The 14,490-nt window shown below is 39.9% G+C and overlaps 2 protein-coding genes across 7 annotated transcripts in view; one reads left to right on the plus strand and one right to left on the minus strand.

Annotated features, from left to right (window-relative positions):
* The window catches only part of APH1B (aph-1 homolog B, gamma-secretase subunit), a 213,777-nt gene that overhangs the window by 30,234 nt on the left and 169,053 nt on the right, over positions 1-14,490 (plus strand). For 5 of the 6 annotated variants that reach the window (XR_008618570.1, XM_028494911.2, XM_028494907.2 and 2 more), the window contains exon 6: positions 3,575-3,769. Coding sequence is in view for 5 of the 6 variants with exons in the window: in XM_028494911.2 (XP_028350712.1) it covers positions 3,575-3,742 (168 nt within the window). In the remaining variant the exon portion in view is untranslated. Of the gene's footprint in view, positions 1-3,574; positions 7,842-14,490 lie in introns of those variants that run through there. The other variant, XM_024128760.3, reaches the window with a different exon arrangement.
* CA12 (carbonic anhydrase 12) overlaps positions 10,570-14,490 on the minus strand; it is a 68,714-nt gene continuing 64,793 nt past the window's right edge. The window contains exon 9 of the mRNA XM_055088025.1: positions 10,570-10,669. Within this exon, the coding sequence (XP_054944000.1) occupies positions 10,662-10,669 (8 nt within the window). The 3' untranslated portion in view covers positions 10,570-10,661. The remainder of the gene's footprint in view (positions 10,670-14,490) is intronic.

Raw genomic sequence — 14,490 nt, forward strand, 5'->3', positions numbered from 1 at the left:
CTCCCGTTGCAGAACACAGGCTCCAGACGCGCAGGCTCAGAGGCCATGGCTCACGGGCCCAGCTGCTCCACGGCATGTGGGATCTCTCCGGACCAGGGCACGAACCCGTATCCCCTGCCTCGGCAGGCGGACTCTCAACCACTGCACCACCAGGGAAGACCCTCAAGTCTTTTGTATCTCATTAAATAGCATCACCATTTACCTAAAGCTAGAAACATGCAAGTCATTCATGGCCTCTCCCTTTCCCTCACATTCCATCCTCCAGCAACTCCCATCAGTTCCTATCATCTGCTCTCTCCATCTCTACCACCACCACCCTGGACTAAGTCGCCAACCTGTACTTTCCTCATTCAGTGCAGAGTCTTCCTAACTAGTCTCCCTGCTTTCACCAGAGCCTCCTTGAATCCATTATCTGCAGTTTAAAAAATCTAAAATCATGGGAATTCCTTGGTGGTCCAGTGGTTAGGACTCGGCACTTTCACTTCCGTGGCCCGGGTTCAATCCCTGGTCAGGGAGCTAAGATCCCGCAAGTGCAGGGCGGCCAAAAAATAAATAAATAAATAATCTGAACTCATTCAGCTCCCCAACCTAAAACCCTTCTGTGCACCTCCATTGCACTGAGGATAAAATTCACACTCCTCACCAGCATGCTGTGTAGCTGGCCCCTGCCTTCGTCTCCTATCTCAGTGCTTGCCCTTCCATCCCTACACATCATTTATATCAACTCTCAGGTTCTCATCTACAATGAACTCTTTGCCCTCCTTTGGTTCCCTCCCTCGGTCTACACCAGGCTGGCTCCCTCCTCCTCCTGTAAGTCTCAGAATAAATGCTGCTTCCGGGCTTCCCTGGTGGCGCAGTGGTTGAGAGTCTGCCTGCTGATGCAGGGGACGCGGGTTCGTGCCCTGGTCCGGGAGGATCCCACATGCCGCGGAGCGGCTGGGCCCATGAGCCATGGCCACTGAACCTGCGCGTCCGGAGCCTGTGCTCCGCAACGGGAGAGGCCGCAGCAGTGAGAGGCCCGCGTACCGCAAAAAAGAAAAACCAAAACATAAATGCTGCTTCCTCAGCACCTTCCTTGACCCCCACTAGATAGATCACCTTGTTCTTACCTATGCTAGCACCATCTCAGTTGTAGTTATTCTGTCCTAGCATTCATCACAATTTGGAATTATTTATTTGTTTCTTCATTCATTACTTATCTCCCTTACTGGTATATAAGCTCCATTAGGATAGACGCTGTGGTCTTCACTAGTATCTCACAGCATCTCATCAGCAGTTTTTAAATGAACTTTTGGAACCCTCAGCAATTGTGCAGCTGAAAAAGATGCTGTTCCCTCACGTTCCCTTAATGCTAAGGATTTTTACTAAAGTAACCTGGACTTGTCTCACTTTCTTGCTAACTCTAAGAGCCAGTTAACACAGAAATGGTTAAAAACTGGGCCCTGGTTATGTAACATCTATCTTCTGTTGGGTATTCCATTAGGTCTGGCTTCTGATTACCTTCTAGGGTTGCCATTTGAATATATTGGGTTGGCCAAAAAGTTCCTTCAGTTTTTAAGTCAAAATAAAAGACACATATTTCATTTTCACCAAGAACTTTTTTGAACAGTGTAACTTTTGTTCCACTACCTTTTGCTGTTTTTCAGGCAACTTCCTAATTCTGTCTTCCTAAAACTGATTATCTTTTCGAGCAAAGAACTGTTCCAGGTGCCTTTTACAGTCTTCTAGGGAATTGAAATTTTTTCCATTAAGAGAATTGTGTGAAGACCGAAATAAATGGAAATCCGAAGCTGCAATGTGTGGTGAATACAGCGGAAGAATCAGAACTTCCCAGCCAAGCTGTAACAGTTTTTTGCCTGGTCATCAAAGAAACATGTTGTCTTGCATTATCCTGATGGAAGATTATGCTTTTTCTGTTGACTAATTCTGGACGCTTTCGTCGAGTGCTGCTTTCAGTTGGTCTAATTAGGAGCAGTAGTTGTTGGAATTAACCATTTGGTTGCCTGGAAAGAGCTCATAATAGAGGACTCCCTTCCAGTCCCACCGTCTACACAACATCACCTTCTTTGGATGAAGACCAGCCTTTGGTGTGGTTGGTGGTGGTTCATTTCACTTGCCCCACGATCTCTTCCTTTCCACATTGTTGTACAGTATCCACTTTTCACTGCCCATCACAATTGGTTTTAAAAATGGAACGTTTTCATTACGTTTAAGTAGAGAATCGCATGTGGAAATACGATCAAGAAGGTTTTTTTCACTTAACTTATGTGGAACCCAAACATCAAAGCGATTAACATAACCGAGCTGGTGCAAATGATTTTCAGTGCTTGATTTGGATATTTTGAGTATGTCAGCTATCTGCTTCATGGTATAAAACTGATTGTTCTCAGTTAATGTCTTGATTTGATTGCTGTCGACTTCAACTGGTCTACCCAACTGTGGAGCATGATCCAGCGAGAAATCTCCAGAACGAAACTTTGTACACCACTTTTGACACGTTCGATCAGTCACAGCACCTTTTCCATACACTGCACAAATCTTTTTTGCATTTCAGTTGCATTTTTACCTTTCTTGAAATAATAAAGCATAATATGCTGAAAATGTTGCTTTTTTCTTCCATCTTCAGTGTTAAAATGGCTACACAAAAAGTCACCAATTTTGATGTCTTTTTTTAAATGCACGCTGATATGACAGCTGTCACATACAATCTAACAAAATTGTTTTGAATGAAGTTAAAGACAACTAAGTGCTACTAGAGCCATCTTATGGACAAAAAACTAACGAACCTTTGGCCAACCCAATATTTTCTCTCCACAGACCCAAAGAGAAGCTTGGCGGCCAGGTTACAGTTCCCCCCTCTAAAAAGCTGTCCTTTTTCTCAAGGCAAATAAACTCTCTGCATCTCGGCCTTCCTGTATCTTCACCAGCCCTGGGCACTTCCCTGCCCATCCTCAGCTAGACAGAGATGCCCCCTGCCTCACTCTAGTCAAAAGCTCTCCTACACCCAGCATCTTTTCACTTTGGGAGCCAGATCTGGCTTCACTTTTCCTAGCTGCCTAGCCTGTCAAGTCCTTAAATCTGAGATTGTTCTTCTATGAAATGGGCCCTTAGCTCACAGGTTATCATCGTGGGACTGGAATGTGTGACCCAGGTGATAAGTACACAGCACAGCACCTCAGGCACGCTCGATGGCCCTTCCTGCTGCTGCCCTCAACGTGCCGTGTGTGCCATGGAGACCAACACGGAAGACTTGGGGAAGCTGGGACAACACTAACTCTGCCCCATGTGGCAATGATTGTTATCAGGACTATTCTCAGATACCCTGTGCCAGAACCTGTCATAAGCGCCTTACTGGTGTTATTTTAGCTTCACCTCAGTCCCATTTCACTTACACAGGAACAGACTTACGGGCTAGTGTCTGTTGACTAGGTTAGTCCTATGTGTCTTTGTGGGTGCATGACATACATCGCACGTTTGGTGAAACACACCTCAGCTATTGAAAGTATTTCATATTTTCCTTTTTCTTTGGTTACTCCACATGTTTAATAAGCTTGCTGTTATTTTCCCCTTGCAGACCTTCATAAGTCCTTATTCTGGATTAAATCTGGTGTTGGCATACATCATCCTGGTGCTCACGGGCATCTGGGCCTTCTTTGTTTCTGGAGGCAGCTGCCGAAGCCTGAAACTCTGCCTGCTTTGCCAAGACAAGGACTCCCTCCTCTTCAACCAGCGCTCCAGATAACCTCCAAGGACCAGCGCTTCTCAAACAGTAAGCTGCCTCTTTAGAGGAAGCGCAACGGTGCCTCTTTCTAAAAATCCCTTTTCCTGGTGGAATTAGATAAAACCAAACTATCTAGATACAGCATGGCTTTCATTCAACCGCTTTCTGAAAGGGGATTCATCAGTGGCGTGCAGCCAGGCTGCACATTAGAAAGAACTACCTGGGGAAGCATAAAAAATACTGATTTCTGGACTCCACCCTCCAGATTTAATTGGTCTGGGCATTTGGTGATTTTTTAAAGCTTCCCAGATGACTCCGATGTGCAGCCAGGTTGAGAACCATCGGTGTCCAAACAGGAACTTCCTGAGAACACCGTAAGTGAATAAGAATCAGGTGTTTAGCTGTCTCTTAACTCAGCCTGTGTCGGGCAAGTAAGTATCTGAAGGTCAAATCCTGGTTAGCCTTTGTCTTTTTGAGTTTTGAAGTCACAGATGGCTAAAGGGCTATTATCTCTGTGAACTGTTTTCACGTCCTTCACTGGTACCCTGTTTTATGAGAACGTGGTGGGCCGTGCTTCTAGCTATAATAATACATTGCACTGACTAACTATGATCATTTAACCAAAGTAAGCTGTTGATTAATAGACTGTATTTTCCTCTAGTTTTTTCATTCTCGATTTTGCTTGTTTGAAGCATTACATTACATTTTTGAGCATAGATTATGTTTCTTTAACTAAAAACCAATTATTTTCCAACTTCCTGGGAAGATGTTCTAAAACCAAGAATTTTTGTGCAACTTCTGTTAAGTCTTTCCTGGGCTCAAAGCTTTCCATGGGCTCTGCCCCAAGGCAGTGTTTACCAGCTGAGTGCTTGCTGCCGGACTGGTTGAGGCGTGAAGCCTGTTGTTCTATCTCTGAGCAGTTCTGCAGGTTGCTGAGTGATGTACCCTGGAACAGGCTTCACTGGAGCTGGCAGAAGTTTACGAAAAGCAGGAGGAAAACAAGCTAGTAGGGTGGTGTTGACACTTATAATTTGCTCTTGTGATATTAACTAGTACTTCTACCCAAATGGTGTAGTGAAAAATTGGAAATATGACTTAAACTGCCAAATTCACGCTTTTAACATAGCCCATATAATCTTTAGATCTTGTAAATGTCTCTGGGTTTTGCTGACAGATAACAGCATTCCCTTTATAGGAATGTCTGAGATGTTTGTTCAGCTTCCAAACAACGCTTTTGGTTTCCTTTGTAAAGAGCAATTGTTCCCAGTTGATGGCTTTTAGGAAGCTGATGGTGTGAAATGTAAATTCGCTACACATTTAAGTGAGAAGCTCAGTGAATCCTGTGTGTGCAGTAGAACAGCCAAAAGAAACAGAAGCAGCAAATGAGAGGGCTCACCAGTGACGTGACAGATGGGAGAATTTGACAATACGGGGGTGGGAAAGAGTAACAGACATGTTTAAAATGGAAACGCAGCCAGTATTTTGGGTTAGCCGCACATCATTCCAGGGGCCAGAACCTTGCACGTGAACTAGACCTTTATCAGAGAAATCCCCTCTCATGTTTAAATTATTTGAATTTTTCAATCTAGGGATTCAGGAGGAATAGGGTTTCTAGCAAGGCTGTAAACAGTCCCATAAGCAATTATAGTTATTCCGCTAAAGCTTACTTCAGCACTAATACCAATGTTTTTGCTGGGGTTTACAATTTTCCACCTTTTACAAGATTTTCTTTAAACTAGGTGAGTCATAGAAGAGTCAAGGACATAGAGACTGAATAGTGAAATCTATTGTGCAGAGTTGAGGGGAACAAGATACCCACTGAACTGGGCTTCATTCCTGTTGGAGCATGGTGTTCTTTGATGAACAGGATAAGAAAAATATAGAGTTGGTTATTACTGTTGACATACACATCTCTTAAACGGATAGTCTGGTTAAATATTTGCTGATCTGTAAAGTATAGAAATATCTGAGAATATTAATATTGCTCACGCTTGAGCTCTGAGGATGTCCTGTGTGCATTCGTAGTTTAATATTAAGTAAGGAATCTGGGATATTGTGACATCTCATTTATAAAAGCATCTCGGGCAGGAAGAAAATTTTCTTTGTTGGTGAGACTGTTGTCATAGTTTTATTTAATAGTCCATTTAATAATCCTTGATTACCTATGAATAAAGGAACTTTGTAATTCCTTATTTCTCTTGTGAGCATCGCCATAGTCAGCTTAGGCACTGTTATTGCAAGGAGCTTTGTTTGCCTAATGCCAAGGAAGCCCAGGGGGAGAGTAGTCTTCCTCTGTTGTGTGTATATATTGAGATGCGCTTTATTTTTTTAATTTTTATTTTTTGCGTTTGTTATCTCTACTGAGCTTTCTGAGCCCTGATAATATTTGGAGAGGAGCTGGTGGTGGTAATCTTGTATGTTCTCCTCCACACGGGGCTTTCTCAGTTTGGAGGGAAGTGTGGCTATAGTTAAAGCTGACCTTGGAATGTGAATGCTGTTGGAGCACCTCACTCTGTTGCCATGTGAATAATTGAGATCGATTTTGGTTCTCTAATAAATTTGTGTTTATTTTTAACTCATCTGAATTAGGAGTTGTAATGGGAGGAGTCTTGTTACCCTTGATCCTAGCCTGTGTGACTGGCAGTATAGTAGCAGCCTCTTTTCACGCAGCTTAGTGAAAACATGGCTGAAAGGAATGAATGGTATCTGAAGACTGTATAGAAGATGGCTTTTGTTCCCAATGTTAATATTTTTCTTCTCAAGCACATTTCATTGTTTGCTGAGAGTGGCAGGTACACGTCAAAAATGCTAGGTGTTCTTATCCTGTAGAGTTGGTACAGGATAAGGAGTCATGACAGAAGCTTCCTCTTACCTGGTCCTCTTCCCGCTCGCCTCAAACTAGCCCCAAGACATGGATTAATGGTCAGAGTGGACCTGAGGGCTCCGCGGAAGCCAGGGTGGCAGCCTGTCTCAGGCATCAGCAGCCCACTCCCTGGGATGAGCTCCTTGAGAGTGCTCGCTTTCTATTTGGCTAAGTTTTTCCTAGGCTGCACCATTCCTAACTCCAGGTAGATAGATGTCACAACAGAACAATCTCAAAGTTCTTTGCTTAGAGTACTTTGTTTATGATTGCGATGTTTACATTTCTCATTTAATAAAAGACTTTACTTCATTCCGTTAAATTTTAGTGTTTAGAGGGGTGGGCACAGTCTCTATGTACAATATGTATCATTTTATATAAGTTATACTGTTATGTCATGTATACTTGCAATGTCAGACCTTGTGTTCAATACACAATGCAGTAGACTCTTTCCAGAGCTGTATTTTTCAGTAAACAATAAAAAGATTGTTTGTCACTACTTGTTTCTCATGTTTCCTCTTCTTTGGAATAGTGTATCCTGCAGTATTTGTTTTACAATTTTTGTCTCTTATAAAACTCGGCTGTACATTATGTTATTTGTCACTGGTCAACTCGGAGACTCTTTTCAAAGAGAAATCTTTGTTATCTGATTTAAAATTTATAAGGCCTGTTTCGTTTCCGTGTGTTCAGAAGCAGTTTGGTGCAGAGAAGTTCCTTGAGGTGTCATAAACCAAATGGAGGAGAATCCTCCAAGGTCCTGAAAGCCCTTGAAAAGTCTCCTAAGTAACTGTAAAATAGTGAATGTATAAACAATCATGGAATACTGGCTAAAGATGGGAGTTGGTTGACTAGGAGAGTACAATTTAGTTTCCAGTGACCCCGAGCAGCCTGTAGAGTCGTTTTGTTTTTTCTTCCCTTGGTGAGGAGTCAGTGCAGCTAAGGGGCTGAGCTTGGCCTTCACCATCAGACACGCTACACAGAGAATTGTTAGGGCTTGAAACGCAAAAACATGTGATGTCTTTTCACTCTGGTTTGAAATGAGACTGCTCCAGGTTTATGTTAATTGTATTATTAGGTGAAATATCCTCAGGAATCAAGGACTCTTTGGTCTAACTTGTAATGGAAAAGGTGCACATTCCTCAGGTAACAGCCTAGATTCATGTACAATTTCTTTGGCCCTTCCACACTGAAATCGTGGCTCTAGTTTAATTGTTATTTGTTTGATATTTAGTTGGAACAGGGATTTCCCTGTGACAGCCTCAACATATGAGAAACCCCCAATGGAAAGAACTACATATTTTACCTTCGCCTTATTGAAAATGCTGAATAGAAGGAACCACTCACCTGGCTTATGGTCTCAGCCTTAGTAAAAGAATTGGGGATTTGACACATTCTAAGGGGACGACAGTAGATTATGAGCCCTGAGTGGGTCCTGGCTTTAAGGTTCAATAATTAGTAGGTGGTACTTGTTGCTTAAGTGTGGGTCACTGTAAATCCTGCTTATACCTAATAGTAAATCCATACGTATTTTCTGTGCTTGAGCAAAGTCAGAGGTGGAGTCTACAGCATTTAATGAGGGTTTACCATGCACAGAACATTGTGTTAGATACTTTATCTTGTGTGTGTGTGTGTGTGTGTGTGTGTGTGTGTGTGTGTGAGAGAGAGAGAGAGAGAGAGAGAGATACTTTAAAAGGATGGAAAAGAACAAGATGGTGGAGATCTTCGTTTTTAGGAAATATATAAGGCAGCTACAAATGCACTACAAATTAGGAAATAATATAGAATAGCTTGAATACATAAGGTGATACTTAAAATTTTTGGAGTGGATGAAGGGCAGGTGGGTCATGGAGTTATATCAAAAGGAAAAGGTGGGGACTGAGGGCTGAACCCTGAGGCATTCCACTTGACAGGTAGGAAAGGGCAGGTGGGGTCATCACTGAGGAAAGAAGGAAAACCAGGAGATTGTGGTGGCCTGAGAGCCAGGGGGAAGTATGTCAACCGCTGCTGAGCAATGAGTAAGGTGAGGAGTAGGAACTGATTGCTGCACATGCAGAGATGGAATTTTCTGGTGACTTTGATTAAAGCAATTTTAGTGTAGGGGTGAACATCTAAATGGAGTGGGTTATAGAGATTGGGAGATAAGGAAGTAGCCACAGCATGTAGAGTACAGATAACCGTATAATTATAGTAGGGGAATGGGATGATAGCCTGAGGAGGATGTGAGGGCAAGAGACGGCATTCTTCTTTTCTTTTCTTTTTTCTCTCTAACATTGTACTGTAACAGCATGTTTATATGAAGATGGGGAGGATTCAGTGGAAAGGGAAACATTGATGCAGGAGAGGGGATAGTTGCCAAAGCAAAGTCCCTAAGGAGAGAATAGAGTGGGAAGTTTTTTTAGCATTAGATGCTTACATTAGATAAGTTAAAATGTTTAAAAGCAAGAACTTGAACTTCTACTTAAGAAACTAGAAACAGAGGAGCAAACTAAAGCTAGAATAAGCCGAAGAAAGGAAGCAGTGAAGAGAATAGCAGAAGTCAGATAGAAGGCAGAAAAAACAATGGAGCAATCAATAAAAGGAAACTGGTTCTTTGAGAAAATCAATACAGTTGGTAAAGCTGTGTCCAGATTGATAAGGAAAAAGAGAGGGCACAAATCATGAGTATCAGGAATAAGTGGAGACATCAATACAGCCTCTACATTATTAAGTAAAAAGGGAATATTATGAATAGCTTAAAGGCAGTAAATTAAAAACTTAAATGAAGTAGACAAATTCCTTTCTAAAAAAGCTCACTCAAGAAGAACTAGAAAATCTGACTATCGCTATATCGCTTCAGAGTGTTTTTTCTTGCCCTGTAATGTGCCTTGTGATTATTTATTGAAAGCTGTACGTCATGTATTAGGTAATAGGAACTGAAGTAAATAGGCCTTTAGTGTAAGTTTTATGTCAGTCTGGGCAAAAGCTGGACTGTATTTAATGTTTGCTGCAGCTCTAAGTACCAGAGGCTTCAAGTTCCTCTAGTGTCCTTGTTGTTGTCTCCCCTCTTGACTTTGGGCTTCCCCTGTGCTCCTTCTCAAAGAAAGTCTATGTCTTGCAGATCTTTGAACTGTAACCCACTGTTTTTATATTGGAGCCCTACTGAGGTGGCAGTAAGGTTGGTGTGGGAGAGGGGCCATGTCCTATAATCTTAAGACTAAATCTCAGTTTTTTGGTGGGGCTACATCTCTTAACTAAGTGTCTCTTAGTTCTTTTCCTCCCCTTAGGTGAGACAGGAAGGCTAAAGGGGGCTGAAGTGGGAGAAGTGCCCTTTTTCTAGGTGGGTTAAGGCTCTTGTACTGTCTTTTCTCCTGGAAAGTAGGCCTTTGTAATGGAGAATGCTCTGGGTATATTTTACTTTTTTTTTTCTTTTTTAAAAAATAAATTTACTTATTTAATTTTGGCTGTGCTGGGTCTTCGTTGCTGCGTGCAGGCTTTCTCTAGTTGCTGCGAGCAGGGCCTACTCTTCGTTGTGGTGCGCGGGCTTCGCATTGCGGTGGCTTCTCTTGTTGTGGAGCACAGGCTCTAAGCATGCGGGCTTCAGTAGTTGTGGCACGCAGGCTCAGTAGTTGCAGCTCACGGGCTCTAGAGCACAGGCTCAGTAGTTGTGGCACATGGGCTTATTTGCTCCATGGCATGTGGGATCTTCCCAGACCAGGGATCGAACCCATGTTCCCTGCATTTGCAGGAGGATTCTTAACCACTGCGCCACCAGGGAAGTCCCTCTGGGCATATTTTACAATGATTATCCTTACCCTCTCCCTGCCAGAGCCACAGGGGGCTCTTCACTGAGAATTTGGCAGGGCTTCTGGAGGTAAAACCCTCAAAAGTGTGGGGCTCTTAAGACTCTGTTCTAGTCTTAGGAATTTCTCACTTTTAAGCTATTCCATACTTAGGCTCTAGCAATTTGTCAAAATTAGCATTTAAGTGTCCCTACCTGTTTATGGCTCCATGAACTTCTGCTCTATGTAAGCAAATCTCAGCTGTGGCTCTCTGGATTCACCTGTCTCTCCAGATTTCAGGATGATGGCTTGTCTTGAGACCTCATTTCTCTAATGGGGGTGAGAAACATTACTGATTTTCAGTTTGTTGAGTGTTTTCTTTTTCTTTTTTAACATCTTTATTGGAGTATAATTGCTTTACAATGTGTTTAGTGTTTTCTTATTTTAAGTGTGAGAGTGACAGCTTTCAAGCTCTTTACATTGTTGGAGCTAACCAGAAATCCTCAAAATCTATTAAAGACATTGAATTTGCAGTTTACGTAAAGAAATTACTAGAAGGCTTCACTGAAGAATTCTACCAAACTTTAATAAAACAAACAAAAAAAAGGAGATAAGTTATAAAACTGTAGTAATCAAAACAGTATGGTATTGGCATAAAAACAGACACATAGAACCATAAAAGTTCTAGAAGAAAACATAGGCAGTATTCTCTTTGACATCAGTTTTAGTAGTATTTTTTTGGATATGTCTCAAGGGAAACAAAAGCAAAAATAAACAGGACCACATCAAACTAAAAAGCTTTTGCACAGCAAAGGAAACTATCAACAAAATGAAAAGGCCACTTACTGAATGGGAGAAGATATTTGCAAATAATATACCTGATAAAGGGTTAATATCCAAAATATATAAAGAACTCATAAAACTCAACATCAACATATGTATGTGTGTGTGTATGTATGTATGTATGACATCTTCTTTGTCCATTCATCTACTGATAGGCACTTGGGTTGCTTCCATATCTGGGCTATTATAAATGCTGCAATGAAAAAAGAAAAAAGAAAACCACCCCCACAAACAATCCAATTAAAAAACAGGCAGAGAATCTGAAAAGACATTTTTCCAAAGAAGGCATTCATCTGGCCAACAGGCACATGAAAAGATGCTCAACATCACTAATCACCAGTGAAATGCAAATCAAAACCACAGTGGTATATCACCTTACACCTGTCAGAATGACTGTCATCAAAAAGACCTCAAGTAACTAGTGTTGGCAAGGATGTGGAGAAAAGGGAACCCTTCTGCATGGTTGGTGAGTGTAAATTGGTGCAGCCACTATGGAAAACAGGATGGAGGTTCCTCAAAAAATTAAAAATAGAACTACCATATGATCCAGCAGTTCTACTCCTTGGTATTTATCCAAAGAAAACAAAAACACTAATTAGAAAAGATATATGCACCCCTATGTTCATTGCAGCATTTACAATAGCCAAGATATGGAAGCAACCCAAGTGCCTATCAGTAGATGAATGGGTGAAGAAGATGTGATACATACACACACACACACACACACACACACACACACCATGGAATATTACTCAGCCATAAAAAGAATGAAATCTTGCCATAACAGAGTTATAGATACAGAGAACAAAACAGGTGGTTAGAGGAAAGGAGGGTGGGGAGAGGAAGGAAATAGGTGAGGGGGAGTAAGAGATATTAACTTCCAGTTGCAAAATAAATGTCATGGATATGAAATGTACAGTGTGAGGAATATAGTCAATAACTATGTAATATCTTTGGGTGGTTACACATTGTAACTAGATTTATTGTGGTGATTATTTTGAAGTGTATAGAAATAACAAATCACTGCATTGTGTAACAGGAACTAACATAGTGTTATAGGTCAGCTATACTTCAAAAACAAGCAAACAAACATACAAACAAATGGAAAAAGATCAGATATATGGTTATCAGAGGTGGGCAGCAGGGGGAGGGGGAATTGGATGGAAACAGTCAAAAAGTACTACAGACTTGCAGTTTTAAGATAAATAAGTGCTAGGGATATAACGTACAACATGATAAATATAATTAACATTGCTGTACGTTATATATGAAAGTTAAGAGAGTAAATCCTAAGAGTTCTCATCACACAAATTTTTTTCTGTTTCTGTAATTTTGTGTCTATATGAGATGATGTATGTTCACTAAACTTACTGTGATAACCATTTTCATGATGTATGTAAGTCATATCATTATACCGTACATATTTAATTTATACAATGCCGTATGTCAATTAATCTCAATAAAATGAAAAAAAAAGAATTGTTTAGCATATAGTAGAAACAGCATGTTGCTGTTTGTCATGTTCAGCATGTTGTAAGCAGACAAATCAGTACAATCCTTTTAGGTGGTAATTTAGCAAAATTTATAAAATATCTATAAGATTTTGAGATGTGCATTTTTTGAACCAGCAGTTCCTTTTCTAGGAATTTATCTTCCAGAAATACATCTGAATACATAGGATCTTGTAATAGTCTTGTAACTGTAAGGAATTTGCAATGAACGTCTTTCAACAGAGCTTGGCATCCAATTGCAGAACGCTTTACAGCCATTAGAAAGAATGAGGATATTTGGAATATGTTAGAAAACAAAAGCAAGGTATAGACCATTCTTCCATTCAATAAATATTTTTTATGCCAGACATTGTGCTAGATACCAAGAATACAATAGTGAAAGTAGGTAAGATCCGTTTATTAAATATTTAAAAGTGAATGTTAACACACAAACATATATAACTATGACTATTTGGGGAGTTAGGATTATGGGGGACTTTTGGCTTTATTCATAATTAAATATTTGTATTTTTTAATGAGCATATATTATTATTATATTTTTAAATATGGAAAACCTCTTATTTAAAAAAATATTGGTCACAGCATTATTTATAGTAGCAAAAAGCTAGAAGAAAAATATTAATGTTTAACACTAAGGAAAAGGTTAGACCGACAAATCCATTCAAAGAAACATTATACAGCAAATAAAAATTAGGTTTATAAATATTAAATAACAACATTCTATCATGTTAATTACTTAAAGACTTTTTAAAAGTATCAATACATAGAAAAAATATCTGAGAGAAAAACACAAAAACATTAGTAGCATCTGCATTAGAGAAGAGGTGACTTTAAATACACTTTACATTTCTCTGCATTTCCGAGTTTCCTTTTTTTTTCCACACACACACACACTGTATTTTATTTTTACGAGAGATAAAGAAACTGACACCAAGCATTGTGAATGGATGACCACAACAAAAGCAACAATGATTGCAATTACCAAACACGAAACACACTCATACTGTGTCATAATGTTGACATTCAGTCCAGTAATCCTCCACTGTAACAGCACCTTTACTTTTCAGTGAAAATTGATTTGTATATTTTTTGCCTCTGAGTCCTTGTGGGATTTTTTTTTATATATTCAAACAGAAAGTCACAAAAATTATAATCATCCTCATCAGTTCACTCAGTCCCATGTAATTAATTTTTTTTTTCATCTTGATCTTTTGTTAGCACTTTGATGAATTCATCAGTTTTCCATTAGAGTTCTGAAAAGGCTTATTCATTCAGTTCAGCAGTATAGTCAGTTACCAGAAACCTGTACTTGTCAGAGTCTTTTCCATGAATTCCTTGTAGATGAAACTCTTTTATAGGAACATTTTTGCAAAAGCATCAGAATATACCCAGAACTGTCTGTAAATGACAAAAGACTTAAAAATGACCACAGTTAAAGATTTGATGAAAGTTCATAATAATGCAATTGACAAGGAAATTTAGTTATTTCTGAGATATACATTTTAAAGGAATAACTAGAATTATGACTTATAACATTATACCAGAACATACAAGATTTTTAGAAATTTCATGTAATGTCTGAAACATTTATATGAACATATTTCCATACAAATAACCCAAAGAAAGTTTAGTATTAGTTGTTTTGTTGGTTTGTTTTTTTTTATACTGCAGGTTCTTATTAGTCATCTATTTTGTTGTTGTTGTTGTTTTTGTTTCTTTGTTTTTTTTGTGGTACGCAGGCCTCTCACTGTTGTGGCCTCTCCCGTTGCGGAGCACAGGCTCCGGAAGCACAGGCTC

The sequence above is a fragment of the Physeter macrocephalus genome, chromosome 11 (assembly GCF_002837175.3).
Source record: "Physeter macrocephalus isolate SW-GA chromosome 11, ASM283717v5, whole genome shotgun sequence".
Lineage (NCBI taxonomy): Eukaryota > Metazoa > Chordata > Mammalia > Artiodactyla > Physeteridae > Physeter > Physeter macrocephalus.